At 38.4% G+C, this 25,811-nt stretch overlaps 1 protein-coding gene across 1 annotated transcript; it reads left to right on the forward strand.

The window, feature by feature from the left end:
• Positions 1-1,599: 1,599 nt before the first annotated feature.
• LOC102102056 (ATPase family AAA domain-containing protein 2-like) lies at positions 1,600-19,461 on the forward strand. The gene is made up of 17 exons (XM_014253262.2): positions 1,600-1,636; positions 1,967-2,065; positions 3,108-3,183; positions 3,927-4,089; positions 4,295-4,410; positions 5,638-5,812; positions 6,394-6,482; positions 6,829-6,988; positions 8,161-8,251; positions 8,699-9,007; positions 10,787-10,877; positions 12,229-12,412; positions 13,949-14,134; positions 15,231-15,366; positions 15,600-15,718; positions 18,033-18,161; positions 19,423-19,461. The coding sequence occupies exons 1-17, from the start codon at positions 1,600-1,602 to the stop codon at positions 19,459-19,461; spliced, it is 2,199 nt and encodes a 732-aa protein (XP_014108737.1).
• The last annotated feature ends 6,350 nt before the right edge of the window (positions 19,462-25,811 follow it).

The following is a 25,811-nucleotide window of genomic DNA, read 5'->3' on the forward strand; positions in this document are numbered from 1 at the left end:
CTTAATTCTCTTCGTGAAGTACACACTGACATGTTTTCTGAAAGGTTTGCAAAGTGTAACAGCAATGAGATGTTTTTTCTACCATATATAGTCATAGAAAATCAGTGTAAAACCTTAATTCCAGTTACAAGAAGAAATCTTAAGAGTTGAAGCTGATGGTCCTTGTCACTTCCTTCCAACACACTCTGAGTTTGTTGTCTGAGGAAGGCTGTGAACTAAAAATGGCTTAATGCTATCATGCAGAGCAACCTAAGTGTGATGACAAACTTCCATAATTTCTTTCTGTTATCTTAATATGATCTTCATAATTTATTTTTTTTTTATTGCTAAATTCGATTTTTTTATTGTGTTTAGCAAGAGGGGAAAATAAACCTGAAAATGGTGTATGTTTGCGAATGCTTAACTACTTGTTCCTAAATCTCTCTGTAAGAAAGTAAACTTTTGGACATTTTTTAAGTAGTGTTGGAAAACTTTTCTAGAGGTCAGTGACATTCTTTGTGCACACTATATTGAAATGGCATACTGGTTATGTGTGCTGGTTTCACTGAGGTTTTTTTTGTACCTGTCTATCTTTGCTCGTACGTATCAACTTTGTATCTTAGCACTTCAGAAGTAGTCCTGCAAAACAGTGGATGATGGGGAGAAGATTAGTAGGGTATTTCACATAGAGGAATTATTTAGTTGTATTTTTAATTTTGCTCAACAAACTTCTTCCAAAGCACAGTTTAGTCTAGAGAATTGTTTATTTTTCCTCTCCAATTATAGTTTAATAGCTCACAGTCATATCTACATTTTAAGGGTGGAGGAAATATCTGCTTCAGAAGAAACAAAAATAGCAGTGAAATTCTGCAATACATGCTGTAAACTATGCTTTCTGAATTTCCTTATGACTTTTGAATGGACTCTGCTTATGAACAGTTGTTTCAGACCTTGAGTTTTCACTTCAAATCTTACTAAAAACTGATGCTTGCTTTATCTGTGTTCTTTTTTTGCCAGCCTCACCTGTGAGCTCAAGTAGTCCTCTGTTTTGAGGAACTCATGTTAAAATGATATTCAGAAGCCATATTCCCTCTTAGTTTTCCTTTATTAAGTTAGTCTGCTGTCCGTTTGAAATGACAGGTGCTTTGATTTTTGAACATCTTCATAGCCTGCTTTGATAGTTTTTTTTTTGTTTAGATTTGAATTCCTTTATGTTTTCTTTTTTTGTTTGTTTGTTGTTTTAATGAAACCAGAATTTTCCATAGTACTTTGTTTATCATCTCCCAAATGCCAGGATGATTTTTTTTGTCTGCTAGGAGTTGCTTTGTCCTGGGTTCTGCTACACTCTTACATTATTTACCTGGGATTAATTGATGCACTCTTTTTTGCATCTGGTGAAGTGCTTAACTATTACATGTACTAAACCCTATCTTAGAGATGTTTGTTATCAATCCTGGGTACTTGAGAGATGCTTCCATTCTCTTCTGCTGTGCCTATTTTAATCTTTTATGTATATGGAGTGCCTTGATGATGTTGCTATATAAGTACCAAATATGCCCACAGGTTTTTGCACATTTCTGACTCATCTTTCTTGTTTCTCTTAATTAGGAAAGCCTCAATATGGGAAGAAATAACAATAAAAATCCTGATGATCCAGGTAGCATTGTAGGCTATTTCTGCTTTAAATTTTCTTGACTACACTCTAGCCAAAAGCCTTGTCTTTAACAATTGACATGGGCTGAATGACTTGTTGTTTTTTATCTATTAAAGAATTTGTGTTGCTATTGCCATTACAAGCTGTAAGCTCTAGGGCTGTACTGCAGTGAGCTCAAAACAGGTATTCAGAGGAAAAAAAAAAATCCATGTTTTTCCAAAATGCTAACAAGACAGAAAGTTGTGGACAGGCGGGAATATGACATCTAGGGTGTTTTGAATACATCACATTTGCAACAGTACTTGCACAACTTAACATTGTGTCGATGTGCAGCATCTACACCAGAAGGAAATGAAAGAAAAGAAGTCAATGGTCCGCGTCGCTCCCTCCGGCAGAGGAAAGCTATTGAGCGCTATCAATCTCCCCTGGAAAGTAGGTGTGCTGGGCTGGACACCTGTGCTCACCAAGTGCTCTATCACTCCTGCTTCTCAGCTGAACTGGGGAGAGAAAATAAGATGGAAGATAACTTGTAGGTTAAGGCAGTTTACTAAAGCAAAAGAAAAAGGTTATGCACAAAAAAAATTAAAAAAAAAAGGTTTTGTTTTCTACTTCCCATCAGCAAGTGATGTCTGGCCGCTTCACAGGAAGCAGGGCTTCAGCATGTGTAGTGGTTGCTCCGGAATGCAAACATTTTAAATAACAAATGCTCCACCTTCCTCCCACTTTTCTTAACTTTTCTAAGCTGATGTCATACGGTATGGAAAACCCCTTTGGTTAATTTGGGTCAGCTGTGTCCCCTCCCAGGATCTTCCCAGCCTACTGATGGGGAGTGGGAATGTTGGGGAGACAGCGCTGATGCTGTGCCAGCACTGCTCAGCGATAGCCAAAGCACTGGTGTGTTATCAACACCTTTCCAGCCAGCAATGAAAAGCACATCCTTGAGGGCTGCTGTGGGGAAAATTAACTCTATCCCAGCCAGAACAAATACAGTATGTTATACAATACTAAATACAGTTTCTCTTGAGAGCTAATTTCTTTCATGGAAGTGGGGGGGGTTGTTGGTGTAGGTTTTTTTTAAAATGAAAATACATGTAATGTAAACAACTTCTCTTTATATCTTTTACTTAATTTGGCCATTAAATTTTGTTGAATGCATGTATCCTGTGCACATTCTATTTTTTTTCTTTCCATTTGGCATCCTTATTGTTGCTTTTCAGTTAAAAATCATCTACATACCCTTAAAAGAATAGCAATTAAAGAGAATTAATAATCTTACTCTTGTGGTTTTAATTTTTTCTTAAAAATCAGATGTGTGTATTTTTACTTCTATTATGCTCTGATTAAAGCACCCAACATCCCCTCCTTGAAACTTTCCTTGAACTTAGAGACGGATAATACCTGTCCTGTTTTCTGCCCTTGACTGGTTTCTCTCAAACTTGTTTGTACCAAATTCTAAATTCTTTGCTTTCAACAGATCTAAGGAAACGTAAGCTAACATCCAAATGTACTTCACCTGTCAAAAAGAGAAAATCAGGCAAAAAACCTAAAAGGTTGGTGTATGGTTTATGATAATTCTCCTTTATAAGAGTGCTGTTGTTCTTATGACTGAATAATGCTTTCAAGGTTTTTTTGACTGGTGGTAATTAGAGATTAATATAATTGCAAATTATTACTGTGGTAGTCTGAGTGTATAAGGAAAACAAACACTGCAGGGGAGGCCATCCTTTTTACTAGCCATTAGATTTTATTTAAAAGTGCTGTATTTTTGGTCACTGATAAGGTGATGATGAGGGTTGTGGCTGAGATTGTGTAACTGAAATTCATTTTTCTGGAATGGATGCCATAATGTCCCTCTGAAAATATTAGACTTGAAGGGTGTACAAATTAAGATTTAATCTTGAAGGGTACAATTTATTAAAACTGAAGTCAACTTACAGGGAGAGCCTGTATGGAATTTTCAATGGATTTTTTTTATTCAATCGCTCAAGAGAGTTCATGTTTCTTTATGAAACTATCCTTAAACAAGAAAAATGCCTAATGAAATTCTAAATTATAAATTGCAATAGTCATATTTGTAATTGCTAAGAGTTGTAAAAATAATTAACTCAGTTTAAAGTTCTTTACTTACTCATGGCCATTAAATGTAAAACAGTTGGAATGAATAGCTATTTAGGAAACTTATGCTCATTTGTAAGGTCTTTAGGATTCACTTGCTATCATTAGAAAATCAAAAATCATCTAACTGCATCATAAATTAGAAAGCACTTTTTTCTTTCTCCTTAATTCAAATTAGGTCTCCTACGGCCAACTCTCAGAAAGATAATACAAAGGGAGTTCCAAATGATCACACGAAAACTGAAGCAACTCGGAAAGGCAACTTAAATGAAGCTCATAAGGAGACCATGAAAACTGGAGCATGTCTGGCTGGTGTGGAGCAAATGCAAATAGATGGTTCAGTAAGTATTTTTGCTTCTCCATGTCAGTGAGACATTTGCAGTATTTATGAAAGTTTCCATCTACAGCTCCCTTGACTTACAGTTTTCTCTCAAGCAATTTGCAAATTGCCACTAACGTTTTCTTTGTTCTGACATCTAATTTGTGATGGAACCTTATAGAGGTTGCAGCTTTCTTTAATATGTGTTTTATTGACTTCATCTTTAGGCACAATTTCATGGTGTGGGTGGTCTGTCTGACCACATTTCAGCTTTAAAAGAGATGGTCATTTTGCCGTTGCTTTATCCTGATGTCTTTGAGATACTGAAATTTAAACCTCCAAGGTAAGAGACACCATTAAAAACTACAAGTTCTTAACTCAGTTACTTTCAGGAGAATATTTAACTGATGTATCAACATTTTCGATGCTTCAAAATTTTCAGCAGTGTTCATGGCTCTTTTTAGCACTAATAAAAAGCAATTTAAAAAAAAATGATAGAATACAGCATATATGTATGTTCAGAGATTTACTGTGTGGCAAGACTATTCTTTAAAAGTGTCTTGCCTTTAAAGGGTGGGATTGGAGATTTTTTTCTTTATAGTCCTGCATGCAAGTGGACTTGGTTAGTTTGTGAGCAGGAAGGAAATATCTGCTGCAAGTTAACTGTGGTTTGTTCTGTATAAGTCCAGTTCTGTCTTATACCAACTCTTTTTTTTCCCCAAATATTTTCAGGTATTAGTTTTACAATTGATGGGACTTGCAACTAGAACTTTTCAGGGTTTTTTGTGTTTAAAATAAGAATCTGTCCCTTCTTACACAGCTAAGCGAGTTCTGTGTTATGATGAGATTATTAGAAATTCATTAGCTTTATATATCCTTGGTCATGGTATATTGAAATAGGACTTTAAATTAATTGCTTCCACTGAATTTAAAAGTATTACAAACATTGAAAAGAAAATCTGTGTTTTGCTTCTTTATTCATTGAAATTATTTTTGAAGCAGCAGTGCATTGGGTCTTGTAGTTGATGGAAATACAGAAATGCAGAATACCATCCCCTTTTTAGACTACTTCCTCTTCCTTAATCACCAGCAAAGGGAGACCAAATCCAGTAACTTAAAGCTTTTTAAGGGATAATTAAATGCTTTACTCTCAAATATTGACTTTTGTGAAAACAGGAATGAATATGCAGTTTATCACTGAGAAATGAACTGATGATTCCTAAGTTAGCCCAGTCTCAGATTCTGCATTGGAAGTTTGCTCTTGTTTTGCTCCACTCTACTCTACTGTAACAGTCTCTGTTGGCTTGTCAGATGTGGGATGCTACTATCTTTTCTCAAGATTTTGTACATCTGCATTATTCTCTTTATTCATTTTGTTTGCTGCCTTGCAGAATTGTGTAGGAACACTTTTGATTTTTCTCACACTTCAGTTGTCACTATGTTATCCATGAAGTGTTCAATTTAGGAGACCAGAGTTGTGTGTTTTAGGGATGGAGGTTGTAATAGATACTTTTCCATTACACTTTTTCTTATGTGAATTCTTTTAAAATTTCTTTCTTTTAAATTGTAGAGGCTGTTTATTCTATGGTCCACCTGGGACTGGAAAGACCCTGGTTGCTCGTGCACTTGCTAATGAATGTAGCATTGGTGACAGGAAGGTAACCTTTTTTATGAGAAGTGCAGCTGACTGCATGAGTAAATGGGTAGGAGAATCTGAACGACAGCTTCGTTTAGTATTTGAGCAGGTAAGGTTGGAACATGCCATGTGTTCTGTTGCACCAATAAACTAACTTTTTGTGGTCAAGAAGAACTCACTCTCTTTCTTGCTTTGTAACCTCCTTGCCCTGAAATGGGATTATTGGTGTTCCATTTTTCAATGGAGTCTCTTGAGATGTATTGAAAAGATCAGGGAAGCAAACAAGAAAATCACCACTCTCAGAAGACCTTCTACCACACACACAACTCAGTCACAAAAAAGGTCTCAAGAAGCAGGAGATGGTAGCTTTAGGTGAGAGGGAAACAGATAAAGGGTAAAAACATGTTCATTCAAATTAGCAATGGAAGGTTGCTTCCAGAAACTTTGAGTCCTGTCAGTTCTCATGGTTGCCAAATAGCAGTAAAAACTACTGGTATAATTTGTTTCCTGTCACCCAGTGTCAGTGGGTTGACAGGCTGCTGTTTCACATTAGGTTAATGAGCAGAGATCGCTGATGCTAGTCTGAAAATTCTAGTTCAAATGCCTTTCCAACCATAATGTCTTTCATACATTTTCTCTTTCAAGTGGTACTGTTTTCCTGATGTCAGTGTTCCTGTGTTTTCTTTGTAGGCCTACCAAATGCGGCCTTCAATTATTTTCTTTGATGAGATCGATGCCCTTGCTCCTGTACGGTCCAACAAACAAGACCAGGTTCATAGGTAGGACATGTTTCATATCTACTTAGCAGGTGTTTGATCTTTGTGAAGAGATGACCACAACCTATTTATCTTGATGCGACACCTTCATTTAACCTGAAAACCGGTAATTCAGTGCTAGTGAATTTCAGATTATTTTCAAACAATAATTGGAAACAATTCACTAAGCTTGATATCAGTTCAAGGTCTGTTACCTTATCTGCATTTTGCTGTTTCTTAAAATAATTATTTTGCTGATCAGTATCTTGTCAATAAAAACTTGTCCTTTCTGAAGGATCAGTGGAGAAGGTTATATGGGACTGAAGAAAATTTGCTAAACCAGTGAATGAAAATTAAATTTTTCTTTTAGCTCTGTTGTGGGGACACTTCTGACACTGATGGATGGCTTAGCCAGCAGAGGAGAGGTTGTGGTAATAGGAGCCACCAACAGATTGGATTCTATAGATCCTGCTTTACGGAGACCTGGACGCTTTGAAAGAGAATTCCGCTTCAGCTTGCCAAACAAAGAGGTCAGAACTTCAAATCAACCTTATGTGGCAAAGCCCATCTCTATAACAAACCCCTGTAACAAGGCAGCATCACAGAGCAGTGCAAGTCTCCATCTGCAGTGTACAGCTTGGGCACAAGAGGGATATCTGGAGACATTCCATTGTACTGCGAAGAGCAAACCTGATACTGAATATATTTAGGAATAAGATGATGTCAACAAGTAGTTGCTTCTCTCTTGGGCAAAGATATGAAGTACACTGCACAGGTGCAGCACTTCAATGGCAAGCTGATGAAATTGCAGCTAAGAATTGAAGAAATTTGTTTTATAGCAACCAAAAAATATTGGGGTGGGGACAGCTGGGAGAGAGATAGTGTGCAAAACTGTAACCCTGCTTTTGTGTTTTTTCTCTGGCTATCACTGATATTTCTTGGCACTTTTTGGAGCAAAGATAAAAGGCTTATTGGATTGAAGTCTAGTAAAACTGCATGAAACAGTGCATTTATCACAAACACTTGTATCCAGTACTTATCTGCTCTCAGAAACAAGAGACAAGGTGCCATGAAACAGATCTAATATACAATTTCCTGATATGGAAGAATTCTAGAAGTGTGCCATAATTAATCTATGTACCAGGAGATATTTCACTGAAATTCTTGCTAGGATCAGAGATGAAAATGGGTGATGTTTGACATTTTCTGGATGAGTGACAGTAGTTTGAGTCATAGTTTTTATTCTTGGTAGCAACCGTAGCATTTTTAAATGGACTAGGACTGTTTTCTTTGAATGAACTGGCAGAAAAGCAAATTTGATGAACTACTGAAACCGTCACTGTAAATTTTACTAAATTTGAGAGAATTTTCTTTGATGCAAAATGTTCATTTGCAGATGAGGATTAACTACAATTTGTTCTTCAAAATAATTAGGTCATGCTCTCAAAAAACTTACTTTTTATGGAAGATAACACCTGCCTTTTATTTCACTGCATCCCTCCCAATAGTTTGATGCAAGAATTTAAGAATGATTAAATTTCCTGCTTGAAGAAGCAGTGAATGTATTAATAACTGACTACTAAACTACTTAGAAGCAGACAAGAAAAGTATCTGAACTAGGGCGAAAGGTTTGGGAGTTCTGTGTTGTGGTTGTTTTCTTAAGAAAAAACTTCAGGCAACTAAAATGCAACCATGTTTCTAGGCAAGATTAGAAATTTTAAAAATTCACACACGAGACTGGACCCTGAAGCCATCAGACAACTTACTTGAAGACCTGGCTGAGAAATGTGTTGGTGAGTTTGAAAACAGTTTGGGTCCTTTTCCCCTGGGCAGTGTTCAACAATTTTGCCCCCAGCCTGTAGCGCTACATGGGGCTGTGACTGAAGTGAAGGAGCAGGAACTTTTGTTGAGCTTTGTTGAACCTCATACCCATTGATCCAGCCTGTCCAGATCCCCCTGCAGAGCCTTCCTGCTCTCAGCAGATCAACACTCCCACCCAACGTAGTGTTGTCCACAATCTTACTGAGGGTGTACTCAATCTCCTCATCCACGTCATTGATAAAGATGTTAAAAAGGACTGGACTCAGTTCTGAGCTTTGGGGAACCCCACTAGTGAGCCCTCTGCCAACTGGATGCAGCATCACTCACTAACACTCTTGGCCTGGCCATCCAGACAGCTTTTAAGCTATATAACACATATATATGTTGAGGTAACATTTGGTTCTTGTTTTGTTTGTCAGGATTCTGTGGAGCTGATATTAAAGCCTTGTGTGTTGAAGCTGGGCTCTGTGCTTTGCGCCGCCGCTATCCACAGATACATAAGAGTGATAAAAGACTGAAGATAGATGCCAGATCAATTAAAGTAACAGCAAAGGATTTTGCCACGGCCATGCAGAAGATTGTTCCAGCATCACAGAGATCTGGGGTTTCACCTGGGAGAGCATTACCACCTATTTCAAAGCCACTATTGGAAAACACCCTGGAAAGAATTTTACTAGCCTTGCAGAGAGCATTTCCCCATGCAAAGCTTGCACTGAAAACAAACCAAGGTATTACAATAGCATCTAATTGTTTAAAATCCTGCCAAAGCAGAAACTTCTGATTTGTGCAACCAGCATATACAAACTTCTCAGCCATAATGACAGTGAAATTTTATACTGTTCATGTGCAAAGTGGCACAACATGCAGTGGAGAACTATGGGTTCTCTACTGGAGCCCCCTGTTACTGACAGTAGCTCACATCCCGTTAACCATTTCAGAGATAGATCTAAGGTTTCACATATGAGGTATTTCTTTCCAAACTCTAGATTCATGGAATGATTTGCATTGGAAGGGACCATAAAGGTGATCTAGTTCCAAACCCACTGTCTTGGATAAGAACATCTTCCACTAGACAGATTGCTCAGAGCTCCATCCAGCCTGGCTTTGAGCACTTCCAAGAACTGGACATCTCCGACTTCTCTGGGCAACCTGTTTCAATGCCTCACCACTCTCACAGTAAAGACTTTTTTCCTAATATCCAGTCTAAGCTTTCTCTCTCTCAGTTTGAACCCATTTCCCCTTGTCCTCCCACTGCATGCTTTTGTAAGGTGTCACTCCCCATATTTCCTGTACGTTTTCTTCAAGTACTGGAAAACCTTAAGTAGGTCACCCTAAAGCATCATCTTTTCCAGGCTAAACAAACCAATTTTTCCCAGCCTTTCCTTATAGGAGAGGTGTTCCACCCCTCTTATCATCTTGGTGACCCTCCTATGGACTTGCTCCAACAGGTCAATGTCCTTTCTGTGCTGGGGCCCCAGAGCTGATGCAGCACTGCAGGTGGGGTCTGAGCAGAGCAGAGAGGCAGGATCCCCTCCCTGGGCCTGCTGCCCATGCTGCTTTGGGTGGAGCCATGGTCACATTTGACTTCCTGGGCTGTGAGTATACATTGCTGGCTCATGTCCAGCCTCTCAGCCACTGGCAACCATAAGTCATTCTTGGCATGGCTGCTCTTCATCTGTCCATCCCCAGCTTGAGTTGATACTGGGGGTTGCCCTGACCCAGATGCAGCACCTTGCACTTGGACCTATTGAACCTCATGAGATTCCCATTGTCCCAGTTCTTGAGCTTGTCCAGCTCACCCTCTGGACGTCATCCCATCCTTCACGTGTGTCAACTGGACCGCTCAGCTTGGTGTCATCAGCAAATTTACTGAGGTTACACTTACACTCAATTCCTTCATCTATGTCATTAATGAAGATACTAAATAACACTAGTCCCATTAGGGACCGCTGGGGGACATCACCTGTCACTGATGTCAACTGGAACTCTGAGCAGTTAATTGCTTTCTTATCCATCTAACAGTCCATTCATCAGATCCATCTGTCTCCAGATTAAAGAGAAGGATACTGTGGGGGACCATGTCAAAAACTTTACGCAAATCCAGATAAATGATGTCTGTAACCCCTCCTTTGTCCACTGATGTAGTCTGTAATTATTACTAATATAGTAAATAAATTCTTAAATGAGGGGAGAAGGGTTTTTCTGGTATCTAGGAACTACAGAAGTTGTTCCTGATCATTTTTATTCTAAGGAAAAAGCCTCCCAAGTGTTTTTCAACAGAGAGTTAATACCTGATGCAAATCATAGGACATAGAACAGCTTTGTGTAGACTTGTGCAATCTCCTTAGATCTGTGGTAGGCTGTACTCTTCAGATAATAGCATTCAAATAACAAAATGCAAGAGAAATGGTTTCCAGCACTGATTTCAAAGTATACTAAAGCAAAAGAGAGATATGGACTATTCAATAAAGATAACAAATTTCTCTTGTCTTTAAATCCTATTTTAGGGGATGATGGTATTGACAGTGATGATGACTTGCCATCAATCTCTGAAAAGAAGCCTCACAGCAAAAGGGCAGGATTCCGCACTTTTAGCAGGTACATGTTTGTCCTCCTTATGGTGATGTTTTTGAGATGGCTGCATCTGTAAAATGTTATGTAAATATGTGATGGGTACATGTGGGGGTGATCAATACCTGCACAAAATCAACTGTGAAGATACAAATGGGTACTAGATCTAACTGTTCTGACTGCACTGCCCTAGCTCGTCAAACTGGTTCAGAGATTATTAAAATATGTTAATCCACTGTATTCCTTCAAAGACCCAAGACCCAAAAAAATGCTCATTCTGTCCTTTTAACTTAAAAACCCTCTGGAGTTTCTACATGGATTTATGTAGCCGTCTTTTACCCTTCTACCTTCCAAGAAAGTTGAACAAGTAGGAAATTATGTATCAGAAACAAAATCAAGAATTGGCTTGTTAAATCCCTGTGAGGAAAATTTAAATGATGTTTGCATTTTTTAGATTTACCCTACTATTTTTTTTTGTTATCTTTTGACATTTTTATTGCGGAAATCATGTAGTCCAATAGTTTTAAAAATAGATTATTGTCAAATATTCTTCTCCCTTTCTATGGCTGTGCTGTCTAGAAAATATGACTTGCTGAGCTTGGTTAGGTCTTCAGGATCTTTGACTTCAGCAAGTAAAGGTACAATAGTAATGTGATGGGAAAATGCACAAACCTCTTCACAAATGTATTTCATTTGTGTCAAGCAAGCTGACTAGGAAATTAATACACAAGTCAAAGATGAAACCCCCAGAATGACTGAATAAAATAAATACAAATCTTATACATATTTAGTGTAGTGTTGTAATTTAAGCAATCCAGTCATGTTCTTCTTGAGATACTACTAATGTGTTTCAGTACCCACACTGCTTTTTTTTCCCTAGAAATGTAGTTTTTCCCCTTTCTTCCCACCGTCTCCAGGAACTGTGGCCAAATTTTAGCTGAATTTGACAGGTGTAGAGATTTCACTTAAAGCCAAGACAAGCTGAAAATGGTTGTGTATGGAGAGTGAAGAGACCCAGACTGGTTTGTGCTGTGAGAGTTGTTATTTTGTTCTGTATCAGTTTACTGACCAGCTGGTTTGTGTGTATTTGCCTCAACATTCCCCCTGTGGGACCTGAGAGCTGTTACTTAACCCAACCAAAGGAATAGCAGACATGCTGGGGACTGGCAGGATTTTTTAGCAGAATAGTGATACCAGTTTCTGAGAAAACAAACTGATAAACAGAGTGGTCTTCTTGATCACAGAACCTCCAACCAGCTTATTATTTGGTAGAACATGGAGCATATTTACAAAAAAAAAAAAGTATGGGAAAAATATTTAGCATCTGTGTGTCTCTTCATCACTCTTTTTTGAACTGGTATTCTTCTTCTTGTTGTAGAAATCCTTCTTACCAGCCAACATCTTTCAGGCCACGGTTCTTATTAGTTGAAGAGTCAGGATGTGGGCAGGCTTTTGACTTGGCGCCTGCTGTATTACATGCCCTGGAAAAGTTTCCAGCTTATACACTAGATCTACCAACCTTGTTTGTTAGCACCACATCACAGGAAGAAACATGTTCACAGGTATCTTTTTTTTTTTTTTTTTGGTTGATCTCGTAGGATTCTTGAACTGTATGTAAAATAGTGAAATAAGCAAAACTCATTGTAAATGGAGTTGGCCTGGTTTGAATTTGCTGTTATGTGTTTTGTCTGAAAACTAATTTTTCTTGTAGATGGAATGATACTGAATAAGGACATTTGTACATAGCTGTGTTTCATTTCTGTTTGAAATGAAAGAAGGAGGTTGGGAAGATGGGAAGTGCTGCTAATAAGCACCACCTCTTCGTGGCGAGTAATCCTGCTGTTCTTGACGAGACCCAGAAAGTTGTTTTTGTTGCTTCTTAAATCTCTGTGCTCCCAGTAGCTGGCTTTGCATCAGCCTGATGGTGTCATGCACTTTTTAAATTCTCTTTTTTAATGTATTTGTAGGGCAGACAAAGTTTTTGTGAAAATAAGTTTTTTTGAATATACGTATACAGTCTGTTCTGCTGCAGTGAAATGCAATGGAAGTGTTGCAATTCATGGAATGCTTAATTGTGTAAACTGATGTGTGTTCCTTAACTAGAAAAGCAAATATAAGCAGATTACTGCTGTTTTGAATTTCTACCTTTAGTCAGGAAATAAATTTCATTACTTGGTATCATTGTATTAAAATATTTTGATTTTTATTATCAACATTTTAGAGCTGTAAAAGACACATCATGTGACTGGATACTCATTTGCCAAGCAGGAGGAACAATTCTCATTTTGTTATGTCGTGGTTGCACCTGTGGCTGTATAAATACCCTGTCTACTGCATGAATATACCACAGGTTTCCTGTCTTGTGACAGGAATTCCCTGCATATTTTACTCTGAAATGGTGCATAGAGAAATTTGCCATGTGAAAGGACTGTTGCCACTTCCCTCATGCAGTAGATTCGTGTCCTCTTCTGTGATTGAAATGCCATCTGTAGGCAGTGGTTTGTGGTCTTCCAAAGCACATCATCTGCTCTGATGGACACTTTGATAATGAGAGGGATGAGACACTCTGAGCGATTCAGCTCTTCAGGCAAGCTAAGGACTGGTCACCTCTTGTAAAATGTGCTTGAAATTATGATTTGTGACCAAGGCTTCTTTTACTGTCTTAGCCCTCATCTTTCCACATAGGTATTTGTTCAGATTGTGCTCCAGTCTAACATGGGTATGGGCTCACACTGAACTGGAAATAGTGCAGTCACAGTTGTGTAGCGATCTCTCCAGGCTAACACATCTTGCTGAGGGATTAGTCTTGGTTTTTCAGGCACATCATCACATCATCCGAGTTTTGAGGCTCTTTAGGAGTTACGTTACCCCTAAGTAGTTTTGAAATCAGATTCGGTTCTGTTTCTGTTTGCATAGCAATGTCTATGTCTGTGTCAAAGTGAAAATGTTACCTTATTGTTAAGGTGTGGTGCATTTACTGGCTTATCTTGATGTCTTGGCTTTTTGTGCTCTTATTTCACAAGATAGTCTGACTGATATGTACTTAGTGACCTGTTCTACATGATGTAGTTTTCTTACCCAAGCTTTCATTTTACCAGTTGATACGAGAAGCTCAAAGAACAGCACCAAGTATCATTTATATCCCACAAATCCCATCGTGGTGGGAGGCTCTTGGACCTACACTGAAAATTGCTTTTATAGGACTGCTGAATAACATTCCATACTTTGCTCCAGTTTTGCTCCTTGCAACATCTGATGTGCCACATGAAGATCTCCCTGAAGAGGTATTTCTGTCAATACTTTTCTTTCTTTGTTACTCAGTTTCTTGTTAATTTACAACTCCTTGAAACATCAGAGTACTGTGCTGCTCTTAAGCAATTTATGCTAATATTACTCAGGCACCAGAACCCTGTCTCTTAAAATTTGCTTAAACAAAACAATGCTGAAAGCATTTGTCTGAAGTGTTTTCTGAGTAAAGAGATTGACTTTGACCCAACTTTTTCTCCCTTCTCACACACTTGGGCTTACTAGACAGATATATAGATACACTTCAGACAACAAGTTCAGTAGCTTCAACATAGCTTGGTGTATACATAGTGAAGGACACACAGTGCTTGAAAAATAGCTTGGAAAAGATTTTCTGAAAAGATTTTTACTGAAAAAGTACTGTGGTCACACTGTTAGTGATTGAATGTAATTTTTATTTTAAATTATTTCACAAAAAAAAGTCAATTTCTTTCTTCATCTAGGTGGAAACTTGACAAATTAAAAAGCTAAGGACTAACTTCTTTTGAAGCACCTTGGAAATCAATTTTTAGTCGTATTTCTTAACAAAATTAATTAAGACCACATGCTGTGCTTTCTAGAGTCTGAGAGTGTTCATTAAAGGAAGGTGTTAAAATATTCATGTGCTTCTCCGATTATTTTGTCTAAGTAACAGAAGTTTTTATAAAATTAGCAAGTGATTTCTAAAATAAAAAAAAAAAACAAAACCAACCCACATTACCAAAAATTTGGCACTTGTCTGCTGAGCCCTGCCTCTTCCCTCTATTGTTGTCATAAATAATCAAACTAAAGGACATTAAGCTGGGTAAATGTACAATAAGCAGTATTGGGGTGGTGAATGTTGCCCCTTTCTGATTCTCCTATCATATGTTTTTTCATGGATCTTAAACTCTAGAAGGTAGATTGGAGAAGGTATTTTAGTCTGCAGTGCTATAAAAATCTAGCCTTTTATGGCCAATAAGTTAACTTCTAATAGCTTGTTTTATCTAAATGAATATTCAGCATAATTTGAAAATGCACTTGTTTGGAATAGAAAATAAAAAAAAAAGAAAATGTGGCCTTATACCTGAAGTCTCTTTTTTTCTCATGGTCTAGATAAAAACATTGTTTAATACTAATCGTGAAGAAGTTTTCAAAATCCCTCGGCCTACCTGTGCTGAAAGAAAAGGGTTTTATGAGAACTTGATTATGAATCAAGCTGCTGAACCTCCTACATCAAAAAACAATGCAAGTAAGGATATTCTACATCTAAAACTTTGTTAGTGTAAGTTAAGAACTAATACAGTATTTGCTTCGGTGATAATTCTTGGTCAGTCATTTTTCATGAAGTTGCATTTGAGTATCATGAATTGAATAAAATTTTTCTATTATTGCAGAGAGGTACCTTATTTCAGGTATAGGATACTTCATGGATACTCTGTTCCACATTAAGAGAAATCATGACTTAAATTTGTGTCATTCCAGATTCGCAGATAGACCGTCCTGGAAGATGTTCTCAGGTGGATGGGCAACCAAAAGTATGGGACAAGAAAGCAATCAAAATTAAAAAAAGAGGAGTGTTTGTGGATTACTCTGAGCTCAGAGTAAGTCTAACTTAAATTTTGTTAATACTAAAGTAGAACATTTTCTTTATGATTGTAAATTAAGTCAATTGTTAACCAATATCTATTCAAATAATTTATGAGAGGGATACATAGTTTGTGAAATAATTCAGCCTGTAAGGGACTATGAGAGTTGTTTCTGCAGCTGGTGTAAACTACTGATCTTTCTGTATTTTAGAAGATGGGGTTCTCTTCCTAATTTTTAATGTAAAGGGGCTTGCTAATTTTTAAAATAGAAAAATGACAATCTTCTAGCGCTGTTAGTTATTAATGCATTTTTTATGATGGATTGGTGCAGGATTGTTTTGTTTTTCTGTTTCAATGTTTTAATTTATTAGGAACCAGAAAAGGACTTTGCTTTTTAGCAGTTATGGCTTTAAACCTGAAATTAGCAGGTTGACCTAAAGCACATCCTACATAAAATACTGATCCCTGCTTTTCCAAAATTCTTTCAAAATTCACTGTTGGAATTTTACATTCACACAGTTACAGTGGTATGAGGTCCCCTACTCCCCTGTAGGAGAGTTGTTGTTATCCTAGGCTGTAGCTGGGGAAAAGGCCAAAACTGGGTACCCCTAGCTGCAGGGGGTAAAAGAGGTTCCTTTGCTTGAACAGGAGAGGGTATAAAAGAAGGACCTGACTTTCAAGGAATATTGCTTGGACAAAAATTCAGGAAATTGCTAGTTGAAGTCCTGGAGTTTGGTCAAAGCAGAAGAGGCTGCTGTTTATCTGTCTGAGAAAGGGAGTATTATTTGCATGTTCCCTCTGTATGGGGAGAATATGACCAGAGTGGAATCCCCTCTGATGAAAGGGCTTGTCCACACCATTTCTATCATAATTTTAAGCTGTGACATAACTTGTAGAAGTGAAACTAGCTTTCTAAGGCTGGTGTCCTAAGGAAGCAAATTTTAGGGGGTTTTGTTGTTCACGTCTGCCTGCATATGGAGAGAAACCACATAGGTTTTTCTAGTCAGAGTGCTAACAGCATGTGCTCCAAAGTTATTTCCAGCTGGAGAAATTGCATGGTAGACTCCTTATAGATATTTCAGCTTATGTATATATTTCAGCTGTGAGGAGAAAGCTACAATCATGAAACATGTCTTTTTAGAAAACTTGTTTCCTTAACGTGAGTGTCACTGTAACTTGATGCTTGTACCAGAGAACTTCTTTGGAACTTTCCTGAAGTCAATTAGCTGGATGAACCTCCAAAATATATCTGCTTGGTTTCATATGGGATAGGCTTTTTTTATTATTTGTTTGGGTTTGTTAAGTTGGTTTGATTGGTGGAAGTTTCTCTTTGTTTATTTGCTTGGTAATAGGCATAGAACTTGACAAAAGAATAGAAAAGCATGCAGTCACCTATGTGGCAGCAATTAGAAGCAGTTTCACTGGGGATGTTTGCCATGAACCTCTATCATGTGCCATGTATTTTGTTTGCAGCAGCTGAAAGCACGCTGTGTGGGCTTTGTGCCTCTTACCTGCACTTTATACTATAAATATATATATATATACTTTTTATATTACTCCTGGATAGAAGGAGTTCAGGGCAATACTCCAATCTTGTGCTAACTGCACTGAGCAGGGCTGAATTAATGGCAAGCAGCTGTGAGGCAGTAATATTTTCATTCAGTGTAGTTACTTTCTTAAGCTGTATCTTCACAACCTCACACAACACAGTTACTGAACAGCAGTGGTTCGACTAGCTCGTTAGTGTTGCATTTCCACAGATTATCACATTCACATCTCCACAGCAGAAGGGAGTGTGTGACAGACTGGTAATTTGCTACAGGCAGTCATTCTGCTTGTTCATCCACTCCTGAGCTGAAAGGTAGGAGCTAACTGGTGTTTGGCACAGTACACATCCAGGTAATGGGTAGAGGTGAGCACCTAAGGAGCTTCTGTTTCCAGCTGGCACAGCTGTATCTGGAAGACCTGTAGCCTGGCTTAGAAAGACATATTTTCCAGGGCTCTGTATTTCATTTCTAATGAAATACAACCGTGGCTTTTTGGTGGCAGCTATTCTATAATGAAATGGATTGTGTCATTCCCCACTGTTCTGGAGGCAGCTGGTTGGCAGTTATGATTGTTGATGTCATAGATTGATGAGTAAGAAAATATTGTCTGAACTTTACACCTCACTTTTGTCAGAAGTGTGAGAAATTAACTTGCTTTCTCCAGTTAAATCTTGTGAGATATTTAATCAGCTCTCTGAAGTGTCACTTTTATTTAACAATATACAAAAGTGGGACATACCATGTCCTAGTCTGAATCGTAGTTTCCACTATTTTTTCTTCAGAAAGTGTTGGATGCTGTCGTCACAGCAACTGAGAACGTCAGTATATCGAGCATGGCTAAACTATATTCCGTTCTCAGCATGTGCATTTACCAACAGCGGGAAAATCCGGACAAAACCGAATTAGTGGAGGTAATTTTTTTGTCTTATAGCACTTTCTGTCATGTGGTATTATGTGTGTGTTTGTACATTATGCATATGTATGTACTCACAATTATTTATCACTCTTTACTGCTTAGTTGCTTGCGTTACAAAACTTGAATTTCAGGCTAGAAGACATCTACTCATATTGCAAACCCATTGTTGAATTTGGCATAATTGTTGGCAATTTCAGCAGAAAATGGCACCTACAGAGGCCTCTCAAACCAGTTAATCTATCTGTCACTAGTCCTTCTCCAGAACTTTTCCAGCATGGGGGGCTGTGAAAGGGGAGTGCTTTTCTCAGTCTGCCACTTCCTCTTTCTCCCCTTTGCAGGCAGGCACACATGGTAGCACTCGGATAGCACTCATTCCATTCCTGAAAAGAAATTAAATATGAAACATTACAAGAATTTCTAGCTTTTCTGTAGGCTCACTAGACTTTCTTTATAACTTGGCATGGCTCAAGCATCTTTAATATGACACGTGGGGAGCTTTCTGTCTATGAAGTCTTGATGCTAATGAGTCAAACTCTCTAATCTCTTCCTCTGAGAGAGGATTTCTGAGTTGCTAGAACTCAGCAGAAAGCTTCCACAGGCACCCATAGTCCCAGGCAGGCATTCTCAGTATTGAGTTGTTTTAGATAGATTGGATATGCAGTCTTCAGCTTCAAGATCCTTGAATCCATTTGTCTTTCAGATGTTTATGCATGAAATTACATAAAATTCCTAATGCTTCTAAGTTTGCCTTAAAAAAAAAAAGAGGAAGCCTCATCACTTTAGCCAAGGAGGCCATTCCTGAAAAATGCACCCTTCTCTCATCTAGCAAAATAATGTGTTTTAGCATGAGGAGGGATTTGTTTGTGTTATATCAGGGCTTGTGGGCTCTTGTGACTGGACTTGAATTTTTGTTAATTTTCTATGTCTCCTTTTAGCTTTAGTTCCAGCTTTCAGTAGTGGCTCTTCAGGAGCTGTCTTCTTTTTTATTGTTGAAAGCATCTTGACAGAGATTCATTGCTCCTTGAGATAGCTCTCTGCAGTTTCTCTGGTCTATTCTGTTTTGGGTGCCTAAGGATGTGTTTGAAGCTAGTGGGGCTAGAAAGACGTGATGGTGGCAGCACATGTATTGGCTAAATATTACTAACACTTGTATGTATGTGACGATTCTTGATTCTTTTGATTAAGAAGTTATCAGGGTTCTCAGGCTTGTATTCACACTGACTCCTAATTTTCTTTTCTTGTTTTTTTCTTATTAGGAAATGAAGAAAGAAATTGCAGCCCTCAGTTGGCTGTGATACTTGACTTCAGTATACTTGGCATACTCTAATGTTTGTGTATGGCTCCACAATAGATAAGTTATATTTAGCATTTCTCACTATTTGTAGCAGCTATTGAAGAATAGATTAGAAGAAAGAAGTTAAGAATGTAACTGCAACCAGACATAAAGAGTGCTGAACCAGCGACACTTGGTGAAATGACCAATATAAAGAGGCACAAAACAAGGCAAACTTATTAAACTAGGTAATTCCAGTAGTAGATCATGCCCAAGGATCAAGAAAGGATCTGTCTGAAGAAGAAAAGGCAGCAGCTGAAGAAAAGTGGGCACCAGCTTGCAAGAAGATTGAAAATGTGGGCTAATTAGCATATGAAGCAAGAGAATTATTCAACCAAAAGAAGATTTAATATTAATTAATACGAAGACTAGTTGGGAGCCAATCAGCATTAGTGTCTGTGAAGTTTTGATAGTCAGTATGCTGGCTTTGTGGATTTACCGCCTACCACCCTTTTCTGCACAGAACTGCGAATAAATCAAATACCTCTACTTTGTGTTGATCGGATCGCCTTTGGCATGCTGGGTGAAAGAACACCTTTTGGGATAACAGAGTTTTCTTTTCAAGAGAACAGCATGGAATTATTCTAAAGTGTATTGATTCTGATTCCTGCTGTCGTCTCAAACCTCCTAAACATTATTTTATCGCTGGGAGACACTGGAACTGCTCATATTTTTTTCTTCATGTTTATTTCTTGTGAAAAGAAGCTGAGAGGCCAGGAGTAGGACACAGGGCACCATTCCCACTACTACTGAAAAAAATATATTCAGAAAACAGGAAAATAACTTATTTCTCCATTTCTCCTTAGTGCCTTTTTGCAACAAGTAAGTTGCAGACTTTGGCATACTTTCCAACAGAAATTTCTGTTGAAGCCATTCTGTTGATGTTTAGACCTTTCTGTTTTGCAGCACACTTTGACAGCTCCAATTTTTTTTCCCTGAATTGTCTAATAATTTCAATTTGTGTTCTTGAGCTCATTCTAAGCAAAAAAATATAAATATTATGGCATTGTTTTGAATTGACTTTCAGAAGCTGCTGAGAGAAAAACACAATATCTGCCAAAACATGAGTTTTATCATTTCAGTTTTTTCTCATCTGCAGTTTATCCTTGTTGCAGTCAGTGGTTGGGCTAGTTCAGCAGAATTGCTGCAGGAAGTATATGCATAATATCAAAAAGTCACCCAAATGTGAAAACATTCAGGACATTGAATTATGGTCTTCAGCTTTGTCTCAGCAAAGAATTTCACAAATTTTCTTTCAGAAATGGTATCTCCTCTGTGTTTTCATTATCTTGCTTATCTTATACTTGCTCCTTGATGAAGTTAGTTGTTCCACTAATAGACAAGCCTTAGTATGTGCTCTGATGTCTAAAAATGCATTTCTAAAAGTATTTCCTCTCTGAATATGTCTCCCTTCACTTTCTGGATTGATTCTGCCTTTTTCTTTATTTTCTGTTATTGAATTTCTATTCACTATATATATTTTATTAGACTGACCAAGATATTTCAAAACTTTCCCTAGTCACAAAGAAAAATCTTCACTAAAATTAAGGGGTTTTAAAGTGTGTTAAATGTGATTCTTTCTTCGTTTTCTCTAAGTGACCTCTGTCAACATTCTCTGACAACATTAAAACTGGACTTAGTATCTGAAATGCAATGACACAAAAGAAGTAATGCAGATTTCTTGTATGATGAAAAGGGGATTTTTTATTCAGATCACATAAGTTATATTCCAAGTTAAGCCACAGTGTCACTCAAAGGATTTAGACACTTCTTTGCCAAGGCTTCTAGCACCTGCTCCAAAGCAGTAATTCCCAGGAGACTTCTAAGTCCTGGAGACATGACTTTCATTTATTGTTTTGGATGGGTGATACAAAATTTCATATTTCATTGTTTGAGTCCAGATTATTCAATGTGTCTTGTAGCAGCTGGTATCAGGTTCACAACTTTAACTGGAACCTCGCTGAAGTGTATCAAGCCGTTGATCATATCACAGTATTTCTTCTAAAAATATTGATTATGTAATGCAGACGTGAGAGTGAGTTTTTGGAAAGGCATCTCGGCATCACGTAAAGATGTCTGAAAAAGTTTTAAATTGCCTGCCACTGTGATTTCTGCATGGTCAATGGGGCCATTCAGCCATCTTCCTCTAGCCTCCCCATACCTTTCTGGCCACTTCAGCTGAAATCTGGGTGGGTACTGGTACTTGCATCTTCCTTATCAGTGACTTTGAGGGCCAGGCAGTATTCATCTGCATCAAGATGGTAGTGGAGCCCTCTGAGAGGGGTTTTCCTGGCACCAGAAAGGGTCAGGAACCAGCAGCCCCAGGTAAATCACTACCATCACTGTGGCTGATCCCATACCCTGTGCATTTATTAGAAGAAATGTAATTTTCCTGTTTGTGCTATAACACCAGCTGAGGTGCTCTAACAGGCTGACATATGAAAGGTTAATTCCTTCAGAGCCAGAAGGCTTTTATGCTCCAGACGCAAGCTGGAGTAAGGTGAATTATATACTGTATATAGTGAATTATATACTGTATTATGAACTGTATACTAGCAACACAAAACAGAGGTCAGTGATCTGGCAGAGGAACAGGCAGAAATAAACCTGCAGGTATCTGCAGAGTGATGCTGATCAGTGAATAGCTGTCTGTGAGATTACCTGAAGCACATGAAAATTGAGAAACTGGGAGATGGGCAGGAAAGCAGCATTCATCTTTGTCTGCTGAATTTCAATACAGCTTAAAAAATCTTCCTCAAATAAAAAGTACTAATTTGAGTTTGCAAATCCAACTTTAAATTAAAGAAGGACTATAATGAGGCTTGCTGCAATCCTAGTGAAACCAATGGCTCCATTAATATAGCAGCTTTATTTCTCTATTGGCTTGAATCATATATAAGATTGAAGGGTCTTGTTTGAGCTTTCATTTCACATAAATGTTAATGCTCTTTAGAACACCTGCCTACATTTTAACTCTTTGAAGATCCTTGAAGGGTGTTTTTCTTAAGTTTCCTAAACATTCTTATTAAATTTATTAAAATGCATCTCCTAGAACATTGTCACATGTTAAAAAGAAGCACTTGTCCCTTTACACTGTATTGATCCAAATGACATTGTTTAAAATTAATCTATTGCTGTTGTCTTTTTGACACCAAAACTGATCCCTGGAAAATTTTCCTTAATGTATTTTTTTGAGACTTTTCAGCTTTTTTCCTCTTACTCTACTTGCATGTAACATCTCTTCAGTCTCTTTGTGCACTGAAAACCCTCAGTAACTGCTGCAGTATTTAGTACTCTGCCCCTGTTCTTGCACATCTTCATGCTATCTGTAGCTGCAGTAATCTGCTCTTCTGGATAAATAATGTGAGTTTTCAAGCATCCTGCATGTGTTCCCAAAACAAGGTGACTGTGCGACAGCATAGGAGTCTCAGGAGGAACTGAAAGTCTGTGATAAAACACACCAATCAATATAACTAGGAAATGGGAATGAGTCTTTTTTTTCCTCCCATGGCCTCTCTTACTGTGTCAGCAGCCTGAGTTGGAATTGGAGGAACAGCTTTATCTGAGTTTTCCTTTCTCCCAGAATTTCATGTCCTTTCAGTCCCTTAAGTGTCCATTGCAGGTGCATCACCCTGCTTCATTGCTGTAAAGCAGATGGAAGTCTGCTGCTAAGGGAGCTGACACTTCTGCCATATGGGGCACTGCCTCTGGTAAAGAAGCTGAATGCACTTATTTTGCATCATGCACTCCCCGTGTCTGCAGAGAAGGTATTTTGGGGAAGAGAGTGGAACAGGAAGCTTTGGTGTGGTGACCTTATACATTGTAGCTCAGTTCTAAGGCATCTGCCCTGGGTGTGCATCTCCCTTTACAGTGGCTCAGCCTTTAGACTCCACCTGCTTTTCTCCAGAAACATTTGCAAAGGCTGGTTCCTAGCCTTTGTTCTAATCTCCATCACTGTCACCCTTGAAGAAATGATGCTATCCTGTAAAAGGGTCCAGGCTTGACTTCGTATTGCTGGTAATGATGACTCCAACAGGAATTATTTTTTTAAGGGAGTGGAATAAGTGGAGAAAGGACTTCTCCAAGACACTGGGTGAGATGGCTGGTCTGTTAAATCTATACATTTTTGGCCTTCCCACTTGACAAGAGACAAAGAAGGGAGTCACTCTTCTCTTTCAATGTGTTTAGCAATAGCAATTCCCCCTCCTTAATTGTATCACTGGCCACCAACATATGCTGGCATGGGCTTTCACATCATCTCACTGCTGTCTGAGATAGTGCAGATAGTGTAAACCTTAAACTACTGAAAATTATGTTGAGGGCATGTCACAACCCAGAAGCATCAGTGATGTTCCTGATAAATTCTTGTCAGCTGAACAAAGACACTCATATGCCTCATAACTGTCTTAAATCTGGCATCTAGCCCACTATTTAGTCTCAGAAGTGTTGGATTGCCTGTGGCTCGCCTAAGGCCTTTTGGATTAGTCCAGATACAACTCCACTCCTACAAAAATATATTTTTTGCCTCCAGATTTGTTAAAAGAACTAGTATAATGAATTTACCATATTTCCCCAAACCCTCTCTTGTTCTTCAGGTTAAGGGGGAATCATGCAAGGGATGGTGCAAGTGGCACTGACTGCACTCAGAAATTGTTGTAGTTACAGAGCTCTCGGCTTGTTGGCCAACCCCTGCTGTGGGCTTCCCTGAACAAATCTTTTGTTCCAGAGTGCCTTGCTTCCTATGGAAACACTCCAGTAGTGTCTCCCACTTATCTCCTGGCTCTGTTGACAGGGGGAGACTATCCTTACTGTCCTTGTCTGGGGTAATTTCCACTGCAAGACAAGTAAGAGAGTCAATTTGATTATTGAGGAGTAGACTGGGTCATCCAGATTTTGATATGCAGCATCCCACTCCACATATATGGTCTCTTTTCAAGCAGTCTGCAAGATTTACTGTCATTTATTTTTGCCATGTTAGAAGTCAATTCACTTCCCATTCATTTTGCTCCCAGAAAGGGAGGCATTCTGTGCATCCCTTAAATGCTGCATATAAATCAATATAGACATACTGGGGGGGGGTGTCAATGTTTTCAGCTTCATTCTTTATAGAACAACACACTGCTATAGATATGCCTACCTGGGTAGTTCCTTCCTCCCTGTGGTGATTCTATCCCTGGAGTCAACATGCAGAGCAACTGCTCGGTATTTCCATTTCTTGCCTTCTCTTTTGGAGGAGCTATCAGTAAAGATTCAAATATAGGCAGTTTCAAAGCCTCCTCACAGACTTGTGTCCAATCTCAAACAGCCCTTTTCTTTGTCAGATCATATAGGGAATAATTCCATGAATTATGGAAAAGTCAGGAATGTGTTTTCTCCAAAACAGTAGTTGTATGGCTTGTTGAAATTCCTTCTTATTTCCTAGCATGTTGATGCAAACCGTTCCTTGACTGATTCTTGTAGGAGGACTATAAAAAAATACCTCTTTCATGTCGATAGTTGCCAGAAACAGGGTGATCTTGTTCCTGGATAGTCAAAATCATCCACATTAGGAACTGCAGCAGCTAAAGGGCCTGTGTTTGCATTGTAGACAGTGGCCAGCTGCCACATCCTGTTAGGTTTACACACACTGGCAAAAGAGGAGTCTGACTAGGGCTAATTATCCCCTGGTCCCCCAAGTCACTAATGACAGGGTTAATCCTCTCCTTTGCTTCTGAGGGAAAGATATGAGGTTTCACACTTGTTATCTTAGAGGGTGGCGAGAATGGTGCTGCTTGTAGTAGTTGGACTGCAGCAGTGGCAAGTCCAAACCCCCATTTCCTTCCCCTCAACTCAGTCCATACCTTCCCCTTTAGTAAATCCAATCCAAAAATAGTCATCGGTATTTCCCCTGATAAGTATTTCTGCAGGGGAACTTTCTCCTTGGAGCTCCTGGAGGCCATCACTTCACCTTGAATTCCCAAATTCACCGTGAATTTCCAAAAACATCAGTCACTTGAATTTGTTTAGGGCTGGGTTTAATGCCACATCTTGAGGTTTCCTTTTTGTGGAGAGCAGACATCAGTCCACATTAGTGTCACTGAACTCTTACACTTTATTTTTTAATCATCATAACTCTGACAGCTAGCCCACTATTTAGTCTAACAAGATAACAACTTTTACAACTAACTTTAATAAACTCCTAACTCCCACAGCAAGCTTCAGGTGTGGAGTAAGTGGTAGAATACAATTGCTGCATTTTCCAGGATAAAACAAGAGAGAAGATAAATAAAGGAGGAAGAGAGAAAGGTAAGAGAAAAAGAACCAACTCTTAGA

The sequence above is a fragment of the Pseudopodoces humilis genome, chromosome 1, assembly GCF_049639895.1.
Source record: "Pseudopodoces humilis isolate 2021_Gansu_Grassland_sample_001 chromosome 1, ASM4963989v1, whole genome shotgun sequence".
NCBI lineage: Eukaryota > Metazoa > Chordata > Aves > Passeriformes > Paridae > Pseudopodoces > Pseudopodoces humilis.